The following is a 26,459-nucleotide window of genomic DNA, read 5'->3' as shown; positions in this document are numbered from 1 at the left end:
ACCACAACAAGGAGGCATGTCATCCCTTACCCTGTGGAGAAAAGTACCCATATTGGGGTTGTCCCCCATGGACTCTGCCTTCAAACTGATTAGCCACAGATGCCTGTCTCATCACACATTGCAGGGGCCATACAATCACTCTGCCCCAACTCATCTTCACTTCTGTCTGTTCCTCTTCAGACACCAATTGTGTTATATGATTTTTCCTGAGGAGACACGAGCAGAACCTGTTTAACTCAGATAAATCATTGATGACAAACCAAATAAATAGTTCTACCCAAACCTAATTTAGTGACTTTATTGGGGTTACTGACAGGACTACGGCTGACTCAGAGAAAACGGCATTACTTAAAAAGCAGACAATGAGAATTCACAAAGCTACATCCTTGCAATGTGTATGCACCTCCCCTCATAAATGTCAGTGTATAACTTTTTTTTAATTCCTAAGGCATATGAGCCTCTTCTCCCTATAGGCATGAATGTTTCAATTCAGAGGTGAATGCTACATAAAAGAAGTTCCCACCCTTGCCTAAGAAGCTCACAGCAAAGGTAGACAGAATTGGATGCAAGCCAGAGCCTTAAGTCATAACCACCACAATCTCTTAGCTACCAAGCAAAATGAATGAAATTTAGCTTTGTAGTGATCATGCTTTTTTTAAACAGGCAAAGTAGAATATGTTTTTACCTGAAGATCTAGAAGAAGGACATTTTGCTTTTTTATGTGAGTTTTAAATGAAATAAAATCCCAACCAATTTAATGCTAATTAGAAAAAATTCATCTGAACAAAATGAAGTACTACATTAAAATGACTTGAGTTGTGTCTGTTTATGTTGTGGGCTGAAATAAAGGTTACTGAGATAATAAATCATATTGCTAAAAATAGTTATAACCTTTTCTGATTAGATTTCAAAATAATAATTAAAATAATGCTTACCACATTGAACAAGATAGATGGACTTTCATAAGCTTTCTGGGGGAAAGGCCTATAGAATTGTGTCTATAAATTGATGCTGGTTTTATTTCTTAACAAAATACTGAAGCCTCTAAGGGACCTGGCACAGGTGTTTAAAATCCTGAGTCTGTGCGCAGATAAAATTGAAAAGCAGCCCTGCTTTGTGGAACCCGCGTCTGACCTCATAAAACTGTGTGGGTGAGTTGTTTAACTTTGCTTTGTACAGCTGTTTGTTACATTATGCTTGCTTCTGTTTTATAGAGGTATTGGTTATATAGTGTATCAATAATAAAGAGTTCAGCTGGGTAGTGGTGGTGCACACCTTTAATCTCCATACACAGTAGGCAGAGGCAAGCAGATCTCTGTGAGTTCGAGGCCAGCCTGATCTACAGGGCATGTTCCAGGACAGCCAGGACTTCACAGAGAAGTCCTGTCTGGAAAAATGTGTGTGTGTGTGTGTGTGCGTGTGTGCGTGTGTGTGTGTGTGTGTGTGTGTGTGTGTGTGTGTGTGTGTGTGTGTGTGTGTATGATATAGAGCTACAAAGCAAAACTTAATCAAGTTGGCGACAGTATTTGGGTAGTTATTTCAAATATTGCAGTCTCCAACTGCTACAGAAGAGATTAAATTGAAATATAAAATGCTTTCTTATAAGTAGTTGCTCTCGAATGCCAAAGACCTTAGTTTTTAAAATAAACTTAGCATTACTTAGTTTCAATTTGGTTTTCTTTTTTCCCTTTCTTTGGGAAATTTGACTCTTACAAATACATTAAGTTCTATGTCATGTTTCATTTCGTTTTGTAATTTTAAATGAGGAAGAAAATTCTGATACATCCATCCATACATATATATGGATATAAACTAAAGGAAAGAGTTATAAAGTTGATATTCCTTCTCCAGCACTATTGTAGTTTCCACATGGGCTCTGGAAACCACACACACACACACACACACACACACACACACACGATGCTACTTTGCTGCCACATAGTGGCTGCTCTAGACAGATGTTTAAATCACCGCTTTCAGGTCACTGGACTGTTAGCAGAAGTTTCTTAGTTGGAAATGAACCATTTAGGTAATTTTGTCTTCTAAACCTATCTACCAATTTAATGTTTTAAATAGCAAAGTGACACTATTAGGATGACTATGTATATATATACAGGGACATTGAAGTCTTAGATTTAGCAGCAGTAAAATGAAAAATTCTGGAGTAATTTTGATACCATACTAAAATAATGAAAGATAATTTACCAAATGCTTATGCCTTTTAAATAGAGATTGTATACATAAGGAAATAAAGGATTTTTCTAGTGCTTTCAAGCTACCTATACATTTTCATGTTGATATGTGTGGATGCTGTGCAGGTCCTAAAGGACTGTGTTCACCACGTCACCTCCAGTGTCATGGCTCCGTAGAGCTGGTTCTCAATCTGTGGAATGTCTCACCATGTAATGTTACAAATCCTTTCAACTGTGTTCTTCCCTTTCCCTCCTTTTGAAGTTATTCACTTTATTATTTTTTTTACATTTCAAATTTCCACCTATATTCAGCATTTCACTGTACCCAATTCTCACTTGATTGTCTTTTCAAGAAAATTTTAGAGATTAAAAAGTTGAAAATACCTCAAGCTTTTCTTCTTTGGTCTCTAATAAGCTTTTCAATTGTATCAGGAGCACATCTTATTTTCTACATAGCCTTTTGGGTTAGATCTCCCCTACCCAGATACTTTATCTTAAAGGAATCTCCTTTGGTAGAAAAGTGGAAAAAAATGGGACAAGATATGTGGAATTTTAGTTTTGAAATCTTTAGCTGTCCATCAGTTGACTAGATGATAGTTTTATTTGTTTCGAATTTAATTCTAAAGGGATAAGAATGAGTCCCCATAGAAATTATAAGAGTGTCTCTTTTGCAGCTTGCCTTGGTATACTTCTAAATTCAAATTAACTTGTGTAGTCTATATCCACATAACAATAATTCTCAATGCCATTTCAGCTATTTGGTGTTTTTGAAAGATGTGATTTGGAAGCCATTTGTATAAATTCGTTATATAAATACATCAAACAGCAAGGAGATTCAAACAGTTTATATTTTGTTTTAAGAGGTAACTTTTATCTGTCCCTTGAAATTTAGAATAATGACTCACAATTCATAAGATTGATCTTCTATGATTTATAAGTAAATATTTTCAGATAACTTTGATTATAGTAGCTGAATTGTGATTCTAATATAATTAATATTTTTAAAGTTGAATTCCTTATTTTTCCCCAAAATATTCTTTTCTTTTGTGAATAATTCCTAATCCAGTTGATAAGGAAGGGCACTGACCTTTGTAAAGAAATATACCATTAATCTGGTACTTCCTGCTTTACAAACTTCAGGAAAAGCCATTAAATCTATTTTTAAGTTTTAGTTGAGTCTTCCTAACTGTGATTACAATAATAATTCACTACTTTGTCCTCAGAAAGATGATTCATTAAGTGTTTTATCAACAGTGATGGGCGATTACTTTCTTGACTCATGTCTGTCTTCATTCTTATGAAAGTGTTTTGTTTTGTTTTTCTCTCTGGTTGTTTAGTTAAAAGTATAATTTTCTTTCTGATTGTCAGTGCTCCACACTAAAGAATAAGATAAACTAGGAGGAAGTATCACTTTATTCTTTAGAAAGTAAGTATTTCCCCCTTTAAAAGTGATACATCCATCAGTCAAGGAATCCATTAAATATTACTCTGACATTCTTTGTTATTTTTCAAATAATAGTTGTTTCCATGGGTATTTTGGCAGTAGAGTCCATAAGTATATCTCAGTACAGATGTGGACAACTTCATGCTGGAGTGGTAGCCATCTTACAGGACAACTGTTGACAGGTTAACTGGTGATATAGAAGCTAATCTAAGCAGTTACACCAATCTATATTACTTAAATATTTTATGTATATTATATATATGACAGAAATAATATATATTATATTATATATGTATATATATGTATATATAATATATATATATGTATGTGTGGGCAGGCTTTTCTTATAGTTATATGTAATATATTTTTATTTCTATCATATGCATATAATACACATAAAATATCTCATATATATGTATAAGTATTTGTATAAACATATCTGGCTGAAGGAACCTACTCTAAGTGGATATTTTTTAAAAGTTCAGTAGCTAACAATAACACCTAAACATAAATTCATACCATGGCTCTCCAAAGCAAGATAGCGCTTAAACCCTGAACCATAAATCCACTTGTTCATGTGTGTTTACACAGAGCTGCTGCTTTCTAGGCCCCATGTAAGTGACTCGAAAAGGCTTCTGTATACAGTTTTAAGCTAAACTTCAGAGGATTATTGGAACTTTGATTCTTCTGAAACTTTTTTTTTTGAAGCTTGCCATTTTTGAAAAAGAAAGTATCAGATGAAATAACCTATACTGAAGATACTGCTAATTCACTTGCACTTCTGGGTAAGTTAAAATTTCTTAGATGGAGAATATAAGGACCAATGTGGGGAATGTGTGTGTGTGTCTGCTTTCACTGTTTCCTTAAAAGTATCCTGCACACCCAGGCTCTTCCCAATTTTATAGTTGAGTTATCACGGTGCACTCACGATGGTTCTGGAACTGTTTCCTTCTGAGGTACTCAAGACTGGCTTTTACTTCTTTGTACATATTTGATTTGATTATAAGTTAGTTATGGGTTGGTTAACCCCCTCCCTTAGTGCTTTGAGAGGTTCATACATCTTTTGATCATATCCACTCCTCACCCAACTCTTCCTAGATCTAACCCCCAACTTTATAGTGTACTTCTGCCCATCGAGACCAATTTGTGTTGCCCAAATATTCTTGAATGTGCGCTCTTTCGCTGGAGCTCACACTCTTAGAGGAACCAGTCTCCCCTTCCACCAAAGCAATTCATGGCCATAGCTGCATAGCTAGGGGTGGGATTCCATGCAGTCTTCATTTAATAATCATAAAAATGTTTCCACATTTGGGCTCTTATATTGAGTTGCTGAAACTGTTGAGTACTTCCTTGTTCACTGCACACTCCAAACTCTTCAATAAAATCAAATATGAAAAATTTCATAAGAGTATGCATTTATATCTATCTGGGTTTTTGATATTTTAGAGATAGGAAAATAATTTCCTAAGAAATGAGATCATATAAAACACTTTCTGATAACTTACCCCTGGACATGATGGTATGTTCTCAAACAAATGTTAAGTTAAATTTACAGTTACTAATTACTAAGTATTTGTAAAAGTGAAATAATAGGTAAATGATTGATAAACTTTTAAAACTATTTGCCTAAGTTCTTTTCTGAGTACTATACTCCACACAAACAGTTTTTCAACTAAAGTGAATAAAAAGAATTTTTGTTTTTAACATTAAATATTACTTACAACTCTTTTATGTCTAAGTTTCATCATCTTCAACTGTAGTTACTCAGAGTAAACTTCCTAATTTCATCTCAAACAGTAGAGGAAAATACCACAAAGACTAGAATAAATGTGGAGGGTTAAAGGAAACCTTAAGAATCAGGCAGTCTCAGAAGAAATGGGAAATTTCAATTCTGTTATTAGTGGAAAAGTTAATCCAAAGCCATCCTATAAGATGACATGCTAATATTAAAAAATATGGGTTTTGTTGGTAATATTATTTTGGCCCTACTATTCTAGAGTGCCACCTCTTAAAAAATTGACAGACATTTTTATAATAATACATGACCTATCATCAGATTATTCTTTGCTTAGTAACAGTCCGTCAGTAAAAGTACATTACTGTGCTGCTGAGGACAGTATGAGTTCTTAAATTCTTATGAATTCCCCTCACTGATTATGTAATGTACTGCTGCTATGCCTTTTTAATTGCTGGAAATATGAAGTAAATGAAAATATAGAATATGAAGTATTGAATAAAATATATTCATGACCATTACTAATAATTCCCAAGTTCTACCATGTATTGATAAGTGATATTACGATTTCTTCTAAATGATGTGTAGCTATTTCTGACTCAGGAGAAGAGTTCTGGAAATAAATGGCAGGTTGTTTAGGAAGAGACTCTGCCCTAAAATAATATAGCAGAAAGCTGTAAGAAACATTCTTAATTTGTGGTACCTGAAAAGAGAGAAAAGCAAATGTGAAACTGAGAGTTTCCCATACTTATGTTTGGCTGGTTTAGTTGCTCCTCTTGCTTGTTGTCGTTGTTAATACACACACACACACACACACACACACACACACACACACACACACACACACACACACACGTAAACAGTGGCATTCTAACTCCAAATGAAGCTCCAAACATGTTTGTAAGGAGTTATCATTGACATTACTAAGGTTCAACTTTCTTGAGGGGATAGAACTAAAGCAAGAATGAGGCCTGCACTGTGCTCCCCCCATCTCCATGCTCCCTCACCTGCTGGCCAGTGCTCCACCTCTGTCTCTGTGTTCCCTCACCCACTGGCCACTCCTGCTGGAAGTGAACATTACAGTCTTAATGGGATTCTTTACTCTCGTATACTCAGAGAATCCAGCCTGATCCAGTTTATTCCTCAAGCTGACTCTAGTTGTCCTTAGGCATCCAGATGGCAAGGGTCATTGCAGAGTCCCACAGATTATCTTCAGATTCTCCCGAGAAACATTCTTTTTTTCTTCTTGCCTCATATGTTACACCCCAACCATGGTTTCCCCTCTCCCCCAGCCTCCCCCACTTCCCCTCTCCCCCAGATCCACCTCCCTCTGCATCCCCTCAGAAAAGAGTAGGCTCCCTCCTGGGGAGCATTCTTGTTGGACTTCAAAGGAGTGAAAGTAGTCTAGCTTGAATTATTGAATTTACCAAATCGAACTCCGCAATAGTATAGATACAACTGAAAAGAAACACCGCGTCCTTCATCCTCTCCCAGAAAAGTTGAACATAGAATTATTGCCTTTGAGTTAAAGAATGTCCTGAAATTCCTCTTTCAGTCTGTCAGCAAACTGAGGGTGAAGCTAATAAGGAATTTTAAGATAAAAATACACTATGAATCACAATTTCTGAGTGTATCTTAGGAAGGATACTAACCTATATTTTATCAACAGTAACTGTCACATGTGGCACATAACATTATTCTTACACCTTGTCTCGTGTGAAGTCAATCTTCATAGCATTCTTAAATGTAGTGACTGTTAAGAATCAAATACTAGTTTACATGCTTTTAGTATGTAGCAGAGTCAGAATTTATTCTTGGATGGTCTGGCTCCAGTATCTATATTATTAGTGTCATTTGGTTCTGTCTGGAAATGACAGGCTGAAATGATTGAGGTAATCACATACATAATGATAGATTCAAAGTATTATATAGACACATATGTACATGTGCGTGTTTGTTCACATATACTATCATGTACTTCATTTTTACCCAACACTAGAACATCAATAAGATAGTGTTCCTATTAATCTGTCATTGAGCCAGAAAGCTATAGCACCTGTTGTTGTTTGTGGTGATGGTGGTAGAAGCAACCCTCCCATTGCTAGTTGTGTGAAAATAGAAAATAGAGCAATACAGTTGTAAACAATGAACAACACTTGATGAGTGGCTGTGTCCCTAGTTTACTATATTTTATCATCTAGATAAATAAATGTACTTTCTACTTATTATTTTTAAATTAACAGTCAAACAGTAACTGTTTGCCAGCAGCAACATCTTACTTTTGCTATGTATCTCAGTTGCTCTGTTTTCTCTTGTGCTTAATTTAATATCGTGTTTGTGTAAGTAAACAATATGTTATTCATAAAAATAACACCTAACAAGGAATTTCCCAGAAAATATCCCCATAGGAAGTGGTGCATGACTCTGGTACAGATACATGATCACACATGTAACTATAAGACCCAATATGATATCTCAGGAGATTGTTAAAATAACCATTATAATATTGGTATCATATGCTTACATTTTTAATAAACTTATAACATGTTATTACACCATTATCCTTTATCTTTCTGGCAGGTGAATTAATGAAAGTACGAAGTTCTAAATTAAGGATACAAATTTGCAAGTGTATTGTTGACTTCTATCATGCACAGCCACCAAAAAAGCATATTCCAGGTAAAGTTTCATTTATCTTTCAGTGATAATTTGTATCTTTAGGAAACAAAAAATTCATTATCATATTTCACTAAACTTTGAAAAAAAACAGGCTCATGGATTTAACACAAATTTTTGTGTAACTTTGACTTCTTCAGTTATCTTTAAAAATTGTACAAATTTTTCTTTTTTTAGTTTGGGGGCTGACATCAAATTTTTATCTTGATGATAAATCTTTTAACCCAGTTGATAAAGGCATAGCCAATTAAGTTTAATTGTTACTAGTAGTATTTCTTAGCATTGCAAATAAAATTATTTAATCATAATATCAATATATCCAAGTAGATGCTAAATTACTAATAGTGGTGCCATTCTCTATTATGTTTAGGGAGAATTCTGTATGTTATAGCTAGGAAATATTAATATATAGTGGTGAGTAGATTATATCAAGCATTAGCATTGTGAGGATATAATGTTATTTAAGACATACTTCTTATCTTCATTGATTATATAATTTGCAGTCAATATAGAAAGTGGGAATAAATAAGTGATATTTTGAAGATATGTTTTTTAATAGATAAAAATAAGTTGATGGTAGTCTAAAAACTGTATGACTAAGGAGAACATGACAGTACATCTTGAGTTAGTGAAATACATAAGGAGATTATTAAATATACAATGCGAAGTCTTGTAAGGAGAAGTAGACAGATTGGAGAAGTCAGTGAATAGTAGACATTGGATACTGAAATCATCAGGGATAAGAAAATCAGGCTTGAAATTCACTGAGTGGAAATGAAAATTGAAACTGTCAATGATTGAATTAGTCAGGAAATAAATCATGTAAACAGCAACGGACCAAGAAGAAAACTATGAAGAGTGTTCATATTCAGAGTTGAGAAATATGCTCAAAAGAATTAAGGGAAGTTTAAAAAGGATCCAAAAAATAGAAATGTTCAAAAAGAGGAGGAGATTTGTCTGGCTTTGCCATCATTGAGATCCCATGTGTGCTGCTGAGACTGCAGGCTGTCCTGTCTGTTACACTGTGACCTGACCAGGCTGCAGGAGAGAACAGCCATGTTGAGAACCTGAGACACCAGGAAGCTAGAAAAAGACAAAAAAGAGAAATCCAGAACATTGGAGAGAAGTACAAAAACTCAGGGGAAACCTAAAAGGCCAAATGGTAGAGAGACTAGGAACATAAAACTATGTAACCAAGGTGGAGAAATGTGGAGCCACACTCTAGGTTATATTCTGAACAAGAAAATTCCTCCTGGTGTAAACCATGAGAAATCTGTATTGTGGAGAAGTAGATATTGTCCTTCCATCTCCAAGTGTACCCTCCAAAGCTCAGCCTGCTCTTTTACTGGACCAGATGAGTGTCAGAAAAGAAGAGAAGCCATATAAATAAATGTGAGGAACACAAAGAGCTACTATCCCTGGTGCTTTCCAAACATGAAAGGCACATAGTGATGAGAAGCTGTATATCGATAAGCAGAGTGGGAAAGCTTGCATGACTCCGCCAGACATTCAGAGACATGTAATAACACACTGTGCAGAGAAACCTTATAAATATAAGGTGTGTGGTAGAGCCTTTGACTCTTCCAGTTCATTTCTAATGCACTCGAGAAATTGCTCCGGGGAGCAATGCTGGGGGAAGCATGTGTTTTATTTTTTTTCTATTCAGATATGCATGAGATTATGCTGCAGAGAAACATTATGCATGTAAGCAATGTTAGAAAACCTTCAGTTTTCCATGTTCACTTCAAATGAAAGAACACATTGGATAGAAGCCTTATGTTTGTAAGCATTGTGATACAACATATTGTGATTGTCACAACAGTTAGTTCACATTCATGAAATAACTCACACTGGAGGAAAAACTATATATGTAAGCAATTTACAAAATCCCTGAATGGTTCAGGTCTCTTTGCATATATAAAAAGATTCATAGAAGAAAGAGTCCTTTCTTATTTAAGCACTATGGTGAAACCTTCAGTTGCTCTACTTATTAATAAAGACATGCAGAAATTTTTGTCAAAAAAGGGAAACTCTTTTTTGTTGTAAGCAATGTGGAAAGCCTTCATTCAACCCAGTAACTTTCACAGCATAAAAGGACTCACACTGGAAAGGATCCCTGAGCAACAAGCATGGGAAGTTGTAGGCAGACTTTTCTTTCTCGCCTGTCAGTTCCCAAATAATCGATAAGGAGACTCAATATTAATATAAATGCTACGTCAATAGCTCAGGCTTATTACTAACCAGCTCTTACAACTTAAATTAACCCATTTCAATTAATCTATGTGCTATTACATGGCTCATGGCATTACCTGTCCTCCAGCCTGTCTTGCTCTCTCTGTGCTGCTTGGTGACTCTTCTGACTCTGCCCTTCTTCCAAGAGTTCCCCTAGTCTGGCTCTCCTGCCCAATCTCTCTTGCCCAACTATAGGCCAGTCACCTCTTTATTAACCAATGAGAGTAATACATATTTATGGTTTACAAAGATTGTTCCAAGCAGGAAGTGTTCATTATCACATAACTGACTGTCCAGGACTCAGGAGAATGCCAAATGCAGAGAACTTGTATTACTTTAAGTTGTGTGGAACAACCCTAGTTATTTTGATCCAATTCATAAATAGAACATACTATGGGAAGAAACCTTGGAGAGAAGAAATATGCAGAGTCCTAATTAGAGTCATGTATAAGAATGCACTCCACAAGCCGGGCAGTGGTGGCACATACCTTTAATCCCAGCACTCAGGAGGCAGAGACAGGCAGATCTCTGTGAGTTTGAGGCCAGCCTGGTCTCCAGAGCGAGTGCCAGGATAGGCTCCAAAGCTACACAGAGAAACCCTGTCTCGAAAAAACAAAAAAAAAACCCAAAAAACAAAAAACAAAAAAACACTACCCATCCTGAAGGAAACATTCAAAAATGAGAAATGATTTCTATTTATAAGGAGAAGAAACCTAAAGACCACCATGTGTATATTGATGAATGAAATGTTTAATGAAGAAACTTCTGTAATGATGGATGGAAAACCCAAGCTAGTGGAGTTGTAGTTAATGTTTGTGAGCTGCTGACAACGGTGATCTTATAGCAATATGAAGGGTTGTGAGAACAGAAGCAGCCACTTGAGAGTGAAGCAGGGACTGCTCATAAATAAATACAGACTTGTACTTAGAACTGAAGCAGCAAAAGCAAACAAGAAGATGGAGAACAGCCGCTAACTGGTAGCAAGATCAGAGAATGGTTATTTGGGTTTTGTTATTAGCTTTAGGATGTAGAAATGAAGCTGGTAGGCAGACAAGCTAGAAGCTCCTAAATGGGAAGTGGAAAAGCAACATCCTTGAAGTAAACATGAGAAATTGTAGTTAAGAGCACAATCCTAGAATTGATTCAGCAAAATAGAGACACCTCTTGAAGAAAAGAAGGCAAGGCTGGCAAGATGACTCAGTGGGTAAAGGCATCTGCTGCCAAGGCTAGCAACTTGAGTTCAATCCTCAGGACCCACACAGTGGAAGAAAGACCTGACTCCGTAGGTCGTCCCCTGACCTCCACTCACATGCCATGGCATACATGTCTTGTAGCGTACATTGCCACAAACATTCACCAAAAGAAAAAGAATTAAAATAAAACAAAAAAATATCTTAAAACTTTATCTGAAGCTGGATATGGTGGCACATGCCTTTAATTCCAGCACTTGGGAGACAGAGGTAGGTGGATCTCTGTGAGTTCAAGGCCAGAAGGATCTACAGAGCAAGTTGCAGTATATCCAGGGCTAAGCAAAGAAACCCTGTCTTGAGAAACAAACAAAATTTTATTTTAAAAAAGAAAGAGAGACAGTGGTGTATGAGTTAAGAAGGAGGAGTTTTGATGTGCAGAGAAGTCAGATATAATCAGATTGGAAATTGGGAGTTGTAGACACAGGAGTTAGGTTCATGAGACTGGATGTTACTGTGTCCTTCAATAGAAATGTAAACTCAGTAGAAAAAAATTAACAAGAATAGAGCACTTATTTTAGGTCATCCATACAAAAGACTTATGCAACTAAAATCATGAGTTGAAAAAGTATTTTGTGAATGGGCTACAGTAGAGTATAAAATTCTATATGGAATGTGCTATTAAAATTATGTACATACATTAAAAATAATCAGCAAAAATATATTGAATGTTAACATTATCTTTAAATGGTAAAATTATAAGCAATTTTTATTCTCCTTTGTATTTTCATTTGTAAAATCTTGTATATGTGTGTGTGTACGTGCACTGTATATGTATGGTGTATGTATGTAGGGTATATGCTCACATATGTATACAGGTAGCTGAGGATGTTGGATGTCCTGCTCTATTACTCCCTAATCCTTTGAGACAGGGTCTCCTACTAAACCTAGTGTTAAGCTGGTGGCCAGTAAGCCCCAGCAATCTTAGTGACTCTACCCCAAACCCTGGAGTCACAGGCAGTTGTGAAACCATGCCATGCTTTTTTGTGTTTGTGTTTCATTTTGTTTGTTGTTAAGTTTTGTTTGTTTTTATTGTTGTTGATGAGACAGTGCTACTATGTCCCCCTGGCTGACCTGGTACTCTCTGTGTAGACCAGACTAGCAGAGAACCTATAGAGATCTCTCTGCCTCTGCTTCCTGAGTGCATTAATGAAAGGTGTGTACCACCATACCCAGCCCATGCCAAGCTTTTTACCTTCATGTTAAAGATTCAAAGTCAAGTTCTCATGCTTGTAGAGCAAGTGCTCTTACCCTCTTTGTATTTGTACATACAGTGAGTATGTAGGGCATACCCCCGACTCCCAGATAACCCAGGAACGAACAGAGTCTTGTCTATGGCCTGGAGACCAAACTCAGAAAATTAAAACAGACAGACAGACATCTCAGAACCACGTCATGGCTAAAGAATCTAGTTGGATTCAAAGGTCAAGATGTCACATGAGTCACTGAGGGAAAACAGCTTCACCTTACTGTGATGTTTATTTAATTCCATGACTATAAACAGTGAGGCAGTCACCTGTGCGGCTAGCAAAAGAGGCAGTGTGTCTCATGAAACCTATAGCAGCATGAAATTTTGTAAGCCATGCTATTCAGCTGCCCTAAAATACCCCTGAATTCACAATCATTTACTTCTCCCCTCTCATTTACTGCTGATATGATGTAATTCATATCCTTGAAAGAGTTGAAGCAGTACATTATCACATATAGTGAAAATGTAAAGTATTTGTAACCATGCTATTTGGCTTTACAGAAAGTTAACTACTTTTTGACACATACTTAAGTTTTTTTGTTTGTTTTGTTCTGTTTGTTCGTTTGTATGTTTTTAGAATTTAAGATGTGTTTTCAAACTCTGATGGGTTTATTTCAGGTCCAAAAGACTGTGGACCCCCCCCCCCCCGGCAAAAATGGCAAATTGTAAATTAAATGATATTGGACACAACCATGTCCATTTTTTCATTTTATTTATGGCTTTTCTCTTGCTATGATTTCATGCTACAATATCTAGAGCTAGATAGTCCAAGCACAGATCATAATAACCTGCAAAGATTAAATATGTACTGTGTGGCCATTTATAGATAACTTTGCCCACCCCTCTACTGTACACGTTGTAAATGCCATGTGTTCTTTAAAAAGGTTTTGATGTTGTTTCTGTTATTAAATGATGATTATGTGAAATAGCTGTCCCTGTTATGGTTTTAGGCTACCAGCAGGTTAGCTCTTCATACAAGATCAAGATGGCTGAAGTTGGAGGATTGGCAAAAGCAATGATTCAATCCGTGCACTTGCTTGAAATTCAGCTCATTGAGAAACTTTGGGTTCTTAAAGTTCTGCAGCATCTCTCCACGTCTGGTATGTATCTTGTTGCTGAACTTAAACATCTTATTGTCCTTTTCTCTAACAGACTATGCAATATAAATAGTTGTTCAATTTAATTTTCAGAAGCTAATTGCACTTTAATGGTGAAATCCCAGGCCGCCAGCAGAATCTGTGCTCACCTCAATGACCCGGATCCCTCAGAACAGCTCCTATTTCGTTCATCAGAGATACTTTGGAACTTACTGGAAAAATCCTCAAAGGAGGAAATTATACAACAGCTTAGTAACTTGGAATGCCTGCTGTAAGTTTATGTGGCTAGATAGGAATGTCGTTTGCCTTGAACAATAGCAGTGATAGATATCTAATAACTTTGAATAACTATAACTGTGCTTCGTTGCCATTGTAGAAAGAAAAGAAGCCACACTTTTTTGTCTTTTTGTGAGTTCTGAGATAGGTCTCCTGTAGCAAGGCCAGCCTGGAACTTGCAATATAGTTGATTGAGGATTGTCTCCTTCCTTTTCTTCCCCAGTACTGGACTTACAAAGAAGCGTGTACTGCCATGTCCTGGAGAAGCCACACTGGTCTAGTAGGATGCTCTCAAAGTATTGTGCTATAGAAATAAAGTGTGCCGTTACAGATGGATAAAGTAAAACTGGACTTTCATAACTGTGTATTCATCAAATTTCTGATTAGTACTTAGTACCTTTCCAGTTCTATAATTAAAATTGTCAAAAGGTGTAAGTTTTCAAGTTGCTTACTCAATTATTCAATAAATGGTTATTGTCTATTGTGCTATGGTCAGTCTGAGATCATAAAAGTCTAACTAAAGGTTCTGTGTGCTAGAAATACACCTTTAATCCCAGAACTTGGAAGGCAGAGGAAGACAGAGCTCTGTGAGTTCAGAAGTGAGCTCCAGGTTAAACAGAGCTTCATAGTAAGAATCTATTTCAAAAACTAAAATAAAAATAAAATAGAAGAGTTGAAGAGATGGCTCAGCAGTTAAGTTCTTGCAGGGGACCTGGGTTTGATTCCTAGCACCCACATGGCAGCTCACAACCACTTGTAACTCCAGTTCTAGGGGATCCAATGCCCTCTTGTGGCCCCCATGGGTACTACACATGCATGTAGGGCATGTGAGCAAAACACTCATATATAATTAAAAATTTATTTGTTGTTTTTACATCCCAACCAATAAAATGAAATTTTAATTAAAATTTTAATTAAATTAAATTTTTAATTAAGAAAAACTAGAACATTTCATGGATTTTCATTTTAAAAATACTAGAACATTTCATGGCTGCCAGACCAGGTAAGACAGAAATTCCGTCATCAAACTTCTCTTATGTTTACAGAGAAAAGCAAGTACATAAACAATTAAAAGAAAGTATAATAAACATAATGAGACTTTTTGCAAGCTATCGAATCTTTTCCACAATAAGGAAAAGATTCCTACTGTCCTAGTTAGCTTTAACGGTTAACTTGGCACAGTCAGTAACTACTGAAAAGAGAGTCGCTATTGAGGGCTTGGTCAGATCAGATTGGCCTGTATGTCTGTGGGGGACTGTCATTATTGTAACTGCTCTAAGATGGCCCAGCCCACTGTGGGCAGCACCATTCCCTGGACAGTAGTCTAGGCTATACAAGACAGCTAGGTAAGCACAAGCCTGTGAGTGAGCCAGGGGAACATTGTTTCTGCTTCAGTTCTTGTCCTGACTTCCCCTCAGTCATAAACTGTGACCTGGAAATATAAGCCAAATAAATCATTTCCTCCTCTGAGTTGTTTTTGGTCAGTGTTTTATTACAGCAACTGAAAAGAAACTAGAACACTGACTGATGATGCAACTAGAAACAACAAAAACAAAAAAACAAAGAAAAAGCTGATTTCATAAGCCTCTTTGTTGAGACTGCAGAAAATGTGAGGACTTAGTGTCTATCCATGGTGCTGTCTTCACGCTTTTGGCTTCATCCTGGTAGAACAGTGGTTCGAATCCTGTGGCTCACAACCCCTTTTTGGGTAAAACCACCCTTTCACAGGGGTCATATGTCAAATATTCTGCATATCAGACATTTACATTAAGATTCCTAACAGTAACAAAATTACAGTTATGAAGTAGCAATGAAAATAATTTTATGGTTTGGGTCACCACAGCATGAGAAACTGTATTAAAGGGCAACGGCATTAGGAAGGGTGAGAAGCATTGCTCTAGAACCACAAGCCTGGGAGAGCAATTGCCTACTACACACAGACCCCAAGAGGCAAAAACAATGATTGTATGCTACAGAAGGAACCTGACCTGTGGTTGAGATGGTTTATGGGTCCTCTCACTCATTAACCTCAGCAGTATCTCAGCGATTAGTAGGTAATCAGTCACACAGAACAGTCTTTGGCAGAGATTATCTCACAGGAAAAGAGAAGTAAAACTCAGATTTAGAAAAAGTTAATACAAAGCTGAAAGTTGATAAGTATGAAAAGAGCAGAAGAGTGAGGCAGGCTGTTAGGAGCTGAGGCTACACAGAGAGCAAGAACCATGATGTCAGAGCCCTGGGAAGCTGGCTAAGAGATGACTTTATCCTCAGATTAAAGAGCAGCTGTGAGTGGCTTAACGTGACATGATTAAGTCTTGTGACAAAGTCATATCGACAACCGTGGGTTCTTATCTGGTTCATTGTCATGAATTAGAAGCAGGTTGGGAGGGATAAAAAGATGAGAAACACTTCGGTCAAAAGTTTAAAATTAAGAGTAGGAAATATGGTTGTATTTCCACAGAAATGTTTCTCAGTTGAGCTTTCCTTAACAGAGTGTCAGAGAGCTGTAGTTTATAAACAACAGTAACCTTTCTTGACAGTGTTAGAGGCTAGAAGTCAACGGAGGGAGCCAGCATGTCAGGGCTCTGGTAAAGGTGCTCTTCCAGATAGCAGACAGCTCACCACATAGGAACGAGTAATGAGGTAATTACCAGTATGGAGCCAGGTAAAAATATAAGGGTATTTATTAGGGAGATGCCTTACTTTCAGAGTAACCTAGCCAGCTGGCAGGGCAGGAGTAAGTACAGCAAGCCGAGGATGAAAAGGAAGAAGAGAGCTTCCACGTGCATTCCCCACACTCTTAAACCTTCCTCACAGGCGTGGTCAGGCATACCTGTAGCCAGCCCCTAGCAGGCATGGTTGCGATGTCCCCTACAGAAGATCTCTCTGTGGTTCCTGGTGTGAGGTCATTATTTGTCTGAATCCTTCCCCTAAGCCCACCTCCCCCACACTTCAGACAAGGGAGCATTTCAACAAACCAATTTTGAAGATGAGCAAACATTTTGCCTATAACAATATCATTTTTAATGTTTTATTTTCCAGGGCTTTGAAGGAAGTATTTAAAAATCTGTTTACCAAGGGCCAAAGTCATTATGACCGTCAGCTTAGAAATGATATATTAGTTATCACCACAATTATAGCTCAGAACCCTGGAGCACCAATGATTGTAAGTATGCATCAGATTGCATTAATTTTAATGGTAAAAGTGGTGGAAGTATTGTAAATCATGTTTTAGTGTTTATATGTTTTATTGCAGTGCTAAGTTGTATTTTAGTGCTCTGCCATTCTGTTGCATTCCTGTGCAAGTCTGGTATCCTCTTCATATTTCACTACTTACAGATTCATTATCTCTGATGTTTTTCTTTTTTTCTGTTCAGCTAGCTTCATTTCATTTACTTTTCTTTCTTTTCTTTTCTTTTCTTTTTTTTTTTAGATGAGGTTTCTCTGTGTAGATTTGTAAACCAGGCAGGCCTCGAACTCACAGAGATCTGCCTGCCTCTGCCTCCTGAGTGCTGGGATTAAAGGTGTGCACCACCACTGCCTGACTTTCATTTCCTTTTCAATAAAAGAATTTTGTTTATCATTTCATGTGGTACAAATGTGCTACCTGCTTTCAATAAAGTTTCTTTTATATGAAAATATCTATAATTCACCTTAATTCTTGGATTTTATGTTCATTGAATAGACTCCTAGGGTGAAACATTCTCTATTAGCACTTGAAAAGTAATTTCCCCATATTCTGCTCTCTGCTGTTCCTGGTAAGTACTTGTTACTTCAAATTCTTGCTTCGTATGAAAAGTGTTCTTTAAATTCTTTCTTCAAGATTTTCCCATCTGCCATTGGTGTTCAGCGGTTTTGGTACAATAGGCCAAGGGTGATTGATCCCTTTTGTGTTTATCCTTTATGGAGTTTCCTACTTGTGTAATTTTTTCATCCATTTTTTTACAAATTTGGGGTATTATTTTCATCATTAGCTTTTGTTTATTCTCTCTCCCCTCCTGTTCTGGCATTCCAATTACTTGTGCATTTGGTTGTTTTTTACATTGTCTCACATAGCTATAGGCTTCTGGTAACAATTTTCAATAATTTTTCACTCTAGTCCACAGATTGGATGACTATATTGATCTGTATATTTAAGTTAACTGACTTTCTCTGACACATCCATTGTACTGCTCATCCTTTTGTAGTGTGCTTTGATTCCAGATACAAGAATTGCTCTTTTTTAGTTCTGGATATCAATCCCAGAGCTTTCCTCGTGGTAGGCAAGGGTTGTAACACTGAGCTATACCCTAGTCCCCCTTGATTCCTTTTTACAGTTTCTACTTGTATGCAGAGTTCCTGTATTCCCTTTCATTATGAGTGTCTTTACTGTGGATTCTAACATAGACCTCTGAAGAGTACTTTTTCAGGTTTGTTATTTGTAAACATTGGACTTATCTACATCCATCCAACTATTCTAGCCATAGCTATAATGTGTAGAATTCTCTGTTTTTGGACAGGTGAAGCAGTCCTTAGAGACTGGGGAAGCTTATGTATGCATATTTGAGACCCCCTCCTGGCTTTCTCCTTTCTGAGACTGACCTTTCATTCTAGGGGCTGTGGGTTGCCTCCGTCCTCTGATTCATTGGCCTCCTCAGACTACAGGTTTCCCTTTGAATTTAGCATCCGCACAAGGTGTAGAATAGGGATTGCTGCCAGTTTTTAAAGGAGTTGGTATGAGAATTTACACACTGAATTCTTCTTTAGGCTTTATCAAATTTCCAACTTTCTTCCAATGTCTTCTTGCTTTTGGTTTGTCATAACTAACTGCCCAGCCATATCAGAAGCAATCCCTATATTTATTTTTATTTATTTTTTGGGTTTTGTGAGACAGGGTTTCTCTGTGGCTTTGGAGGCTGTCCTGGAACTAGCTCTTGTAGACCAGGCTGGTCTCGAACTCATAGGAGAACCACCTGCCTCTGCCTCCCGAGTGCTGGGATTAAAGGCGTGTGCAGAAGAGGCAGAAGAGAGTGTTGGAACACCTAGAGTTGGAGTAACGGGGGCTTGGGAGACACCTGAAGCAGGTTTTGGAAACTGATCAGGTTGTAAGACTCTTAACTTCTCAGCCATCTTTCCAGCCCTCCATGGACTAGAAAAGAAAACATTGAATGATTGGCGTCTTAAAATAGAGAGATTTTGCAGTAATATTCATGTATCGGCTATATTACTTTCTATATTAGGCTTCAAAGAACTTAGGTACAAAGTTCTCAATACCTGTCAATATACATCAAGTGGTCCAACACTAAAAAGTCATGAAATTTATACTACAAAAGTGTATAAACAGTCCATTAGAGTACCTAGTTAAGTCTACCATATGTAGGTAGACCTTATGTTTGTCTGACAGGCCATGGTCAATCGGTGAGTTCTTAGTTACACCATTGTAAACATTCCAGTAACTCTGTGAATATAAATCAAAGCAATAACATTTTTACATTTTTAAAGAAGCCATGAGAATCCTGAAGAAAAATCATGCCATAATTGCAAAGCCTGGTATTATTTCACCCTACAGCTCTCCTTATATACAAAGACCAATCACGTGTCTTTGCCAGGAGTGGGTTCCCTTTGCTGAGGTATTTGCAACTCTGGAAATCCCTCCCTGGGGCTTTTGTGTTAAGCAGCACTGTTTTGCTCTCTCTGGCTGTCCTTTGATGTAATGAGAGTGACTGGGATAAAGGCGGGATCGAAAGGAATAGCTCTTGAAAAGAATTGGATTTTCTCCCTTATGGTATCATTTAAAGGTGTAGAAAGTGAATCACAGAAGGAATGGGCAGACGTCTCACTCACTCTCAGATATCACATCAGAGATTCATGGGCTAATATAAAGACGTCACAGAAGCTCCGGAAGCAAGCTTAAATCCAGTCCATTCCAGTTGCCTAGTCACAGGCTGTTGCCTTTTCACTTTTATTCCTTAGTATTATAAAGTCAAATGAGTTAATTACGGTAAGGAGATTGGGCAGCAGCCGTTCAATAGCAGGCAAATATGGGCACCTGTAGCTCAATTGCCTCTCTAATTATTCACCTTTCTGTTTATTTTGTGTGTTTGTAATAGGAATGTGGCTTTACCAGAGATTTGATACTGTTTGCAACTTTCAATGAAGGTAAAACTTGTACCACCTTAAGCATTTTTTAAAGTGTCTCAATGAGTCTTAACGTATAATTTTAGCCTTCATTTCACTCTTTTTTTTTTTCCCCTCTCACAGTTAAAAGTCAAAATCCTTTGGTAAAAAGTCTTAAGCTTTCTAATTCCTATGAAGATTTTGAGTTGAAGAAATTGCTATTCAATATAATTGTGATCTTGTGTAAAGATTTAACTACTATACAGGTAAAGACTAATCAAAACAAAAAGTAATGAAAGCATCTCACTTTATAGCATAGTTTTTTAAAGTCATGATTGCAAATCTTTCATTAACCAACCCATATATCTATATCATAGAAAGTATCAAAGTTGTCAGCTTGAATTGTAGCCATTTAAATGTTGTTTTCAACATTAAACACAAAGGATCTACTTTGAATCACACCCACCCACCAAAATGAAAGTAGGAGCTCAGAGATCTATCAGTACATGCAGATCTCCTAACTAAGAACATAGTTCACACATCCCAGACCATCTTTCTAGTTCTCAATTGCTCATTCCAGGAAAGCCCTCTACCACTAAATCACAGACACTGTCCCCACATCAGCAGATAGCTTTCCTCTGATTATCAAGCTAAGGGATGATTAATGTTGAAGATAATTGCCGTCCTCTGTTAGGCCAGTCTCAGACACTCATGAACCCATGTTTTCTCCACACAAGCCTAACATCTTTAATTTTTATTCACTCATTTATCCTGCTGTGTTCATTATTTCACATGGGATGTAATTTGAGGAACACTAGGATTAAGTTCCACTTTTGTTTGTCACCTTTTGTGTGGCCTGTGCCAAGTTCCCTTCCCTGGGGGCTTAGTCCTCCTTTATAAAGCTGAGCACACTTGCACACAGGGCTTTCAAGAGCTTGAGGTGAGGCCTTTGCCAATCATAAAGCATTGGAAAGATGTATTATTAACTGTTCTGTGAGTTTAGCTCCTTGCTACATTCGTTAAGTGAAATTCCCTTCTAACCTGAAACTCTTTGAAGCTCTTTTCATGAAAAGGAGTGTTCATTCTATCAAGATAAGGACTGATGACTTAAAAAGGATGGGGTGGTGGGTAAGCTTTACTTGGGTACAATCCCATTGTGGTTACTTTCTAGGAGTGCTTTTGAGTGGAATAATTAGTTTCTCTAAATCCCGGGGAGTTCAGCTTCAGCGGAGGGTAACATCTACCTTGGGGATTATTATGAGACTTTATTATTATAACTGTTATTGGCTGTTAGACTATGAGAATTTAAAAAGGCTTGGCATCTTCTGGAGAATGACAATATATATTATATAATATCTATTATATATATGTGTGTGTGTTATAATTTTATCATTTGTATTAAATATATAATTATACCAATTATATATTTTTCTGAAGTGCTTAACAGAAAAATTCTTCCATAAATTATGCTTTATTGTTACAGTGGAGAATTACCTAAGTCTTATAAGTACAACTAATAATTAAAATTAATTCTACATTTTTCTCAAACAGTTTTCACTGGCTGAGTATTTTATAGACAACAGAGTCAAATAGCCAAAGGTTGTCATAAAATTTTGAAAATACATTGTGAACAATAGTGGAGCTAATTTTTGAGGTTATGTGACTTTGGTTCAACAATAATAAGAATAATCAATATGTGACTATCACAATTGATGGAGTATTTCAAGCCTTGTCCACTGGATTTTCACAGTGATGCTAAAACTAATACTCTTGCTCATATTTACTCAACTCCAACTTGATCCTTTTGAATATACACCATGAAGTGACACACTAGTGAATTCAGCAGAGAAGGTAAAAAAACAAAACTCATATTTGTTAGGAAACACTCTTTGAGGAGTAATTAATGCTAAGCAAGTAGAAAGACAGTATCATACAGGACATATACATATTGGTTTTTCAAGACAGGGTTTCTCTGTGTAGCATTGGAGCTTATCCTGGCCCTCACTCTGTAGTCCATCCAGGCTGGCCTCGAACTCACAAAGAACCACCTGCCTTTGCCTCCCGAGTGCTGGGATCAAAGGCATGGGCCACCTCCACCCCATACTCTTTTGCACTAAGTATACTTCAACCAGTGTCAGCTGTGTCATTGGTCATTTTATAATTATTCAGTTTTATTGAAATGCTAGGTTCAACAAAGTTATAAAATCTTAGAATGTCTAATTAAATATAGCTTGTGATCTGACTGACAGTCATTGATATATTGTATAAATTCTATCTTTTGTACTTCAGAAACAGTTTGTATTGCCCTGTTATTACCTTTGTAATCTTTGGAGGGCTAGAAGTGAAGCTTAACAGTAGGCTGTTTGACGAGTATGCACATGGCCCTGGGTCTGATCCCTAGCACTATAACAAAACAAAATCAAAAGCAAATGAAGAATGGGGAAAGAAATGCCATCCATTTAGTTTCCTCCAATTTCCTACCTCTGCTTTTATTGTATGTAGAAACAAATACATGGGCTGCATCAAAAATTAATTAGTGTGTATTTTCTGTTACTGTCACCCAAGGAGCATGTCACCCAGGCTTACAGTCACCGGGCTGCTGTTGATGATAGCCATTGTCGCCTTTTTCATTTCTGTGGGTGGGGTACTATCATGGACACGAAGGAAATACTTTGAAATTATCACTAAAACATCACATTTGAAGTCTTGCATTTAATTTTGCTAGATGAAATAAAGATGTTTTAATTAGGCTGCTAACAAAGTGCATTTTGCCCCTTCTCACAGCTATTAATCGATGGCAAAGTTATTTTGGCGCTGTTTACCTATGTCAAAAAGCCTGAGAGACTCAAGATCATCGAGTGGTCTGCGGCGCAGTATGAAGAGCTACAACTGCACGCGATTGCCACCTTGTCCTCAGTGGCGCCTTTGCTAATAGAAGAGTACATGTCATGCCAGGGCAATGCTCGAATCCTTGCCTTTCTAGAGTGGTGTGAGCACGAGAGTGAGTGCCCGGCAGGGCCCTGTCAAGACTCTAGTCTGTATTTCAACTGAACTCTCAGTATTTGTATAGAAAAAGCAATTGATAAATTTTTTAGTGCATTTAAATGTCTTCATGAGCACTGAGATTTTAGGGCTAGAGATTTTCGGGCCTCAGCACTTCATAACACAGACTTCTTGCAGATCTGAGTTTAGCTCCAAGCACCAATGTCAGGGAGGTCACAAATGCCTCCAGCTCCAGTTCCAGGGGATCCAGGCGCCTCTACAGGCACCTGCATTCATGTGCACAAGTCCCCACAGAGGGACACACACTTATACATGATTAAAGATAAAACAAACCTTTTGATAAAAAGTGAAATTTCAAAGTCAGATATTAACAAAGATCTTAGATATAATTAACAAACATTTAAAAGTAATTGTGTGTGTGTGTGTGTGTGTGTGTGTGTGTGTGTGTGTGTGATTTTATTTAAAGTATTTGCATTAGGCAGCCTATAAAAATTATACTTAGGAAAGAAATAGCAATATCTGGACAATAGTTTAATATATTCACTCAACAAACATTTATTGAGTGTCTACAAAGTACTAGATGCTACTTCAGCTGCTGAAAATACATGTAGGCTTAAAATAGACGCCAACCCACAAATAACTTCATAAAAATTTAAAATCTAGGTTTCTAGCCAGAATCACTAACTCTGAGAGATAGTCTATCAAGGAGAAGAGCCTCAATTATAAATGTTATTTTATTGAATTCTTAAAAGGAAATAAACATACTCATGAACATAAACATTCAATAAGGAGGAGTGTTGTGAAAGACACAATGATGTCTATGGGTAAATCATTTGAAACGCCACCTTTCCATTCTGAGACCAGAAACAGAGTGAAGGGATAATATTTCTGTAAAAGCAAAACAAGCAACCCATGCCTGAATTTTAACATCTGTTTAAATATTTAAAAAATCTGATGTGTTGTTTTTAAATGAAAGCATTTGCTTGATAGGTTGTATGCTTTACGTTTCTGGGTTACAAACTCAATGGTTACTTTCCCCACAGATTCCTGCTTCCTTCACGGAAACAGTTTTCACGGGACAGGTGGCCGTGGAAACAAGTACGCGCAGATGCGTTATACTTTACGACTCCTCAGAGCCATGGTTTATCTTGAAGATGAGATTGTAAACACTGATCTCTGTGAAAGGGGGGTTATTCATCAACTAATAGGTAAAGTATTCCATGGCAGCTCACTGGGGAAAAGTAGGGTGTTTATAATTCTTGATGTTTCATATGAGATATTTTCCTACAAATTCATTTTATGAATGAGATTATCCTGAAAGTTTTCCTGGTTTTTGTTTCATCTTGTTGATGTCAATCAGTTCTCTTTTTATTGAAATAACATAGTCAATAATCCTATAAACATTTATTTCCTCAGTTTAGAGACGTTCATTAGCAGTATCTTTTTAAATCTAAATGAACTATTGTTATGTTTCATTTTTGTGGTAATGAGATTACCACTTCTGGCCTAGTGTTTGTAGAGCCATTTTCAAAGAAGATGAAGTTACATTTTCCAGTCCATTCAGAACACTGAAATGCTGGGGCACAGGGAGCAGAATCCAGGAGTCTCTTTTCTACTGTAAATACTAGAAAATTCAGGAATTTCAACATCTAGTTCAATCTTCTTTGCCCTTTATTATTTAAAAAATACATAATCCCCAGCCCTGCCTTTCCTGGTTTTGAAAAGCGTTGTCTCAGGCTCCATGTAGATGTCATGTAGTTGGCCCTCTGTAGCTTTCCAAATCCACATACTCAACCAACCAGAGGCCAAAATTACAGAAAAGAAGGGGGAAAAAAGTGTGTGTTTGAGCACAGAAAGACTTTTCTTGTCATACTCCCTAAGTAGCAGTTTATAGCAAATATTAGCATTTCCACTGTATTAGGAACTGTAAGTGATCCAGAGGTGATTTAAAGTATACATGCATGTACGGTAACGTGCAGATACTGCTCTAGTTTGTGTTAGGGAAGTAGGCGGCCCTGAATTGAGGTGTCTGGGAAGCATCTATACTCAACTCTTGTTAGCTGTCTGTCACTGACGAGGATGCCTGGAGGAACCGTTTGGCTCACAGTTGCACAGGTCTCTATTCATGCTAATTTGGCTTAATGTTCGGAACCTGTGGTAAAGCATTATGTCTTGGTGGCCTGGAAGTGAAAGAGAAACAGGAAGAGACCGGGTTCCCATCATCCTCTCTTCCCTACTACCAAAACTTGACACCACTTCCCAACCAATGGGCTTTTGAGGAGTGTTCAAGACTTAAATTGAAGCACTACTGGATGTCAACTAATTGCAATATGCTTTAAAAAATCCTCTACTAACCAAAATATTTCTCATTCATCACTGGAAGAGGGATCATGCCCTCCAATTATAATACTTATGAGAAAACAAACAAACATATATATTGAGACAGGGCCTCACTGTGTAGACAAGCTCGGCCTTACACTCATACCAATTCACCTGAATTCTGGAATTAATCCATCCCCAATTTTAAAACCAATAAATTGAAAGCAGAGTTATGTAACAACATTTAGTTTTATTCCAGATGGGCTTAAGATGACTTAATATGAAAGTACATTTTAATCACAGCTGTGCCTGCCACTGCACAGAACTCAGTCCAAATGTCCCATGTTAGCTGGAAATGCAATAGTTGTACATTCAGGGCGAAATCTGAACCCTGCCTGAGCTGAGGGAATGTGTTAAGGGGAAGCATAACAGACAGCAAGAGTTCTCTCAGGACATTTTCCCTTCCATTCAAAGCTGATCTCTGTTACAGAATTTTAGATTCAGTCACCTTGTCTTTTTAACCTAGCAGAGCTTTGTAGAAGCTGCATCCTCAAAAATATAGAAATACGGCTTTGCAAATACAGTGTTTGTGTAAATATGCTTTCTCCTCAGACAGAGGTTAGAAACCATATCAGACAGAATGCTGGGGAACCATGGCCTGATGAGAACAAGAGAAAATAGCATGTCTTCTGTACCCTCAGCTAGGCACCTAAAGTGTAGCAAAAAAAGAGTAAATATTATGAAATCTAAAGAGGCTTAGTTATTCTCAAACTTGGGCGGTCTTCACTGGAGCTTCACTGGATGACAGCTTCAAGAAAGGAAGAAAAGGTTGTTCTCTGAAGCAAGGATGTATCATGAGCAGAGGTGCAGTATTGAAATATGCAGGGCAATGT

General features: G+C 37.2%; 1 protein-coding gene across 2 annotated transcripts in view; it reads left to right on the top strand.

The window, feature by feature from the left end:
• The window catches only part of Cfap69 (cilia and flagella associated protein 69), a 60,678-nt gene that overhangs the window by 13,855 nt on the left and 20,364 nt on the right, over positions 1-26,459 (top strand). For both annotated transcript variants that reach the window (XR_003480323.2, XM_027391575.2), the window contains exons 4-13: positions 1,042-1,151; positions 4,345-4,421; positions 7,952-8,050; positions 13,726-13,875; positions 13,966-14,143; positions 17,191-17,314; positions 20,238-20,286; positions 20,389-20,510; positions 23,029-23,245; positions 24,291-24,455. Coding sequence is in view for 1 of the 2 variants with exons in the window: in XM_027391575.2 (XP_027247376.1) it covers positions 1,042-1,151; positions 4,345-4,421; positions 7,952-8,050; positions 13,726-13,875; positions 13,966-14,143; positions 17,191-17,314; positions 20,238-20,286; positions 20,389-20,510; positions 23,029-23,245; positions 24,291-24,455 (1,291 nt within the window). In the remaining variant the exon portion in view is untranslated. The remainder of the gene's footprint in view (positions 1-1,041; positions 1,152-4,344; positions 4,422-7,951; positions 8,051-13,725; positions 13,876-13,965; positions 14,144-17,190; positions 17,315-20,237; positions 20,287-20,388; positions 20,511-23,028; positions 23,246-24,290; positions 24,456-26,459) is intronic.

Source organism: Cricetulus griseus (genome assembly GCF_003668045.3).
Source record: "Cricetulus griseus strain 17A/GY chromosome 1 unlocalized genomic scaffold, alternate assembly CriGri-PICRH-1.0 chr1_0, whole genome shotgun sequence".
Lineage (NCBI taxonomy): Eukaryota > Metazoa > Chordata > Mammalia > Rodentia > Cricetidae > Cricetulus > Cricetulus griseus.
This window is presented reverse-complemented; position numbering and strand designations above follow the sequence as displayed.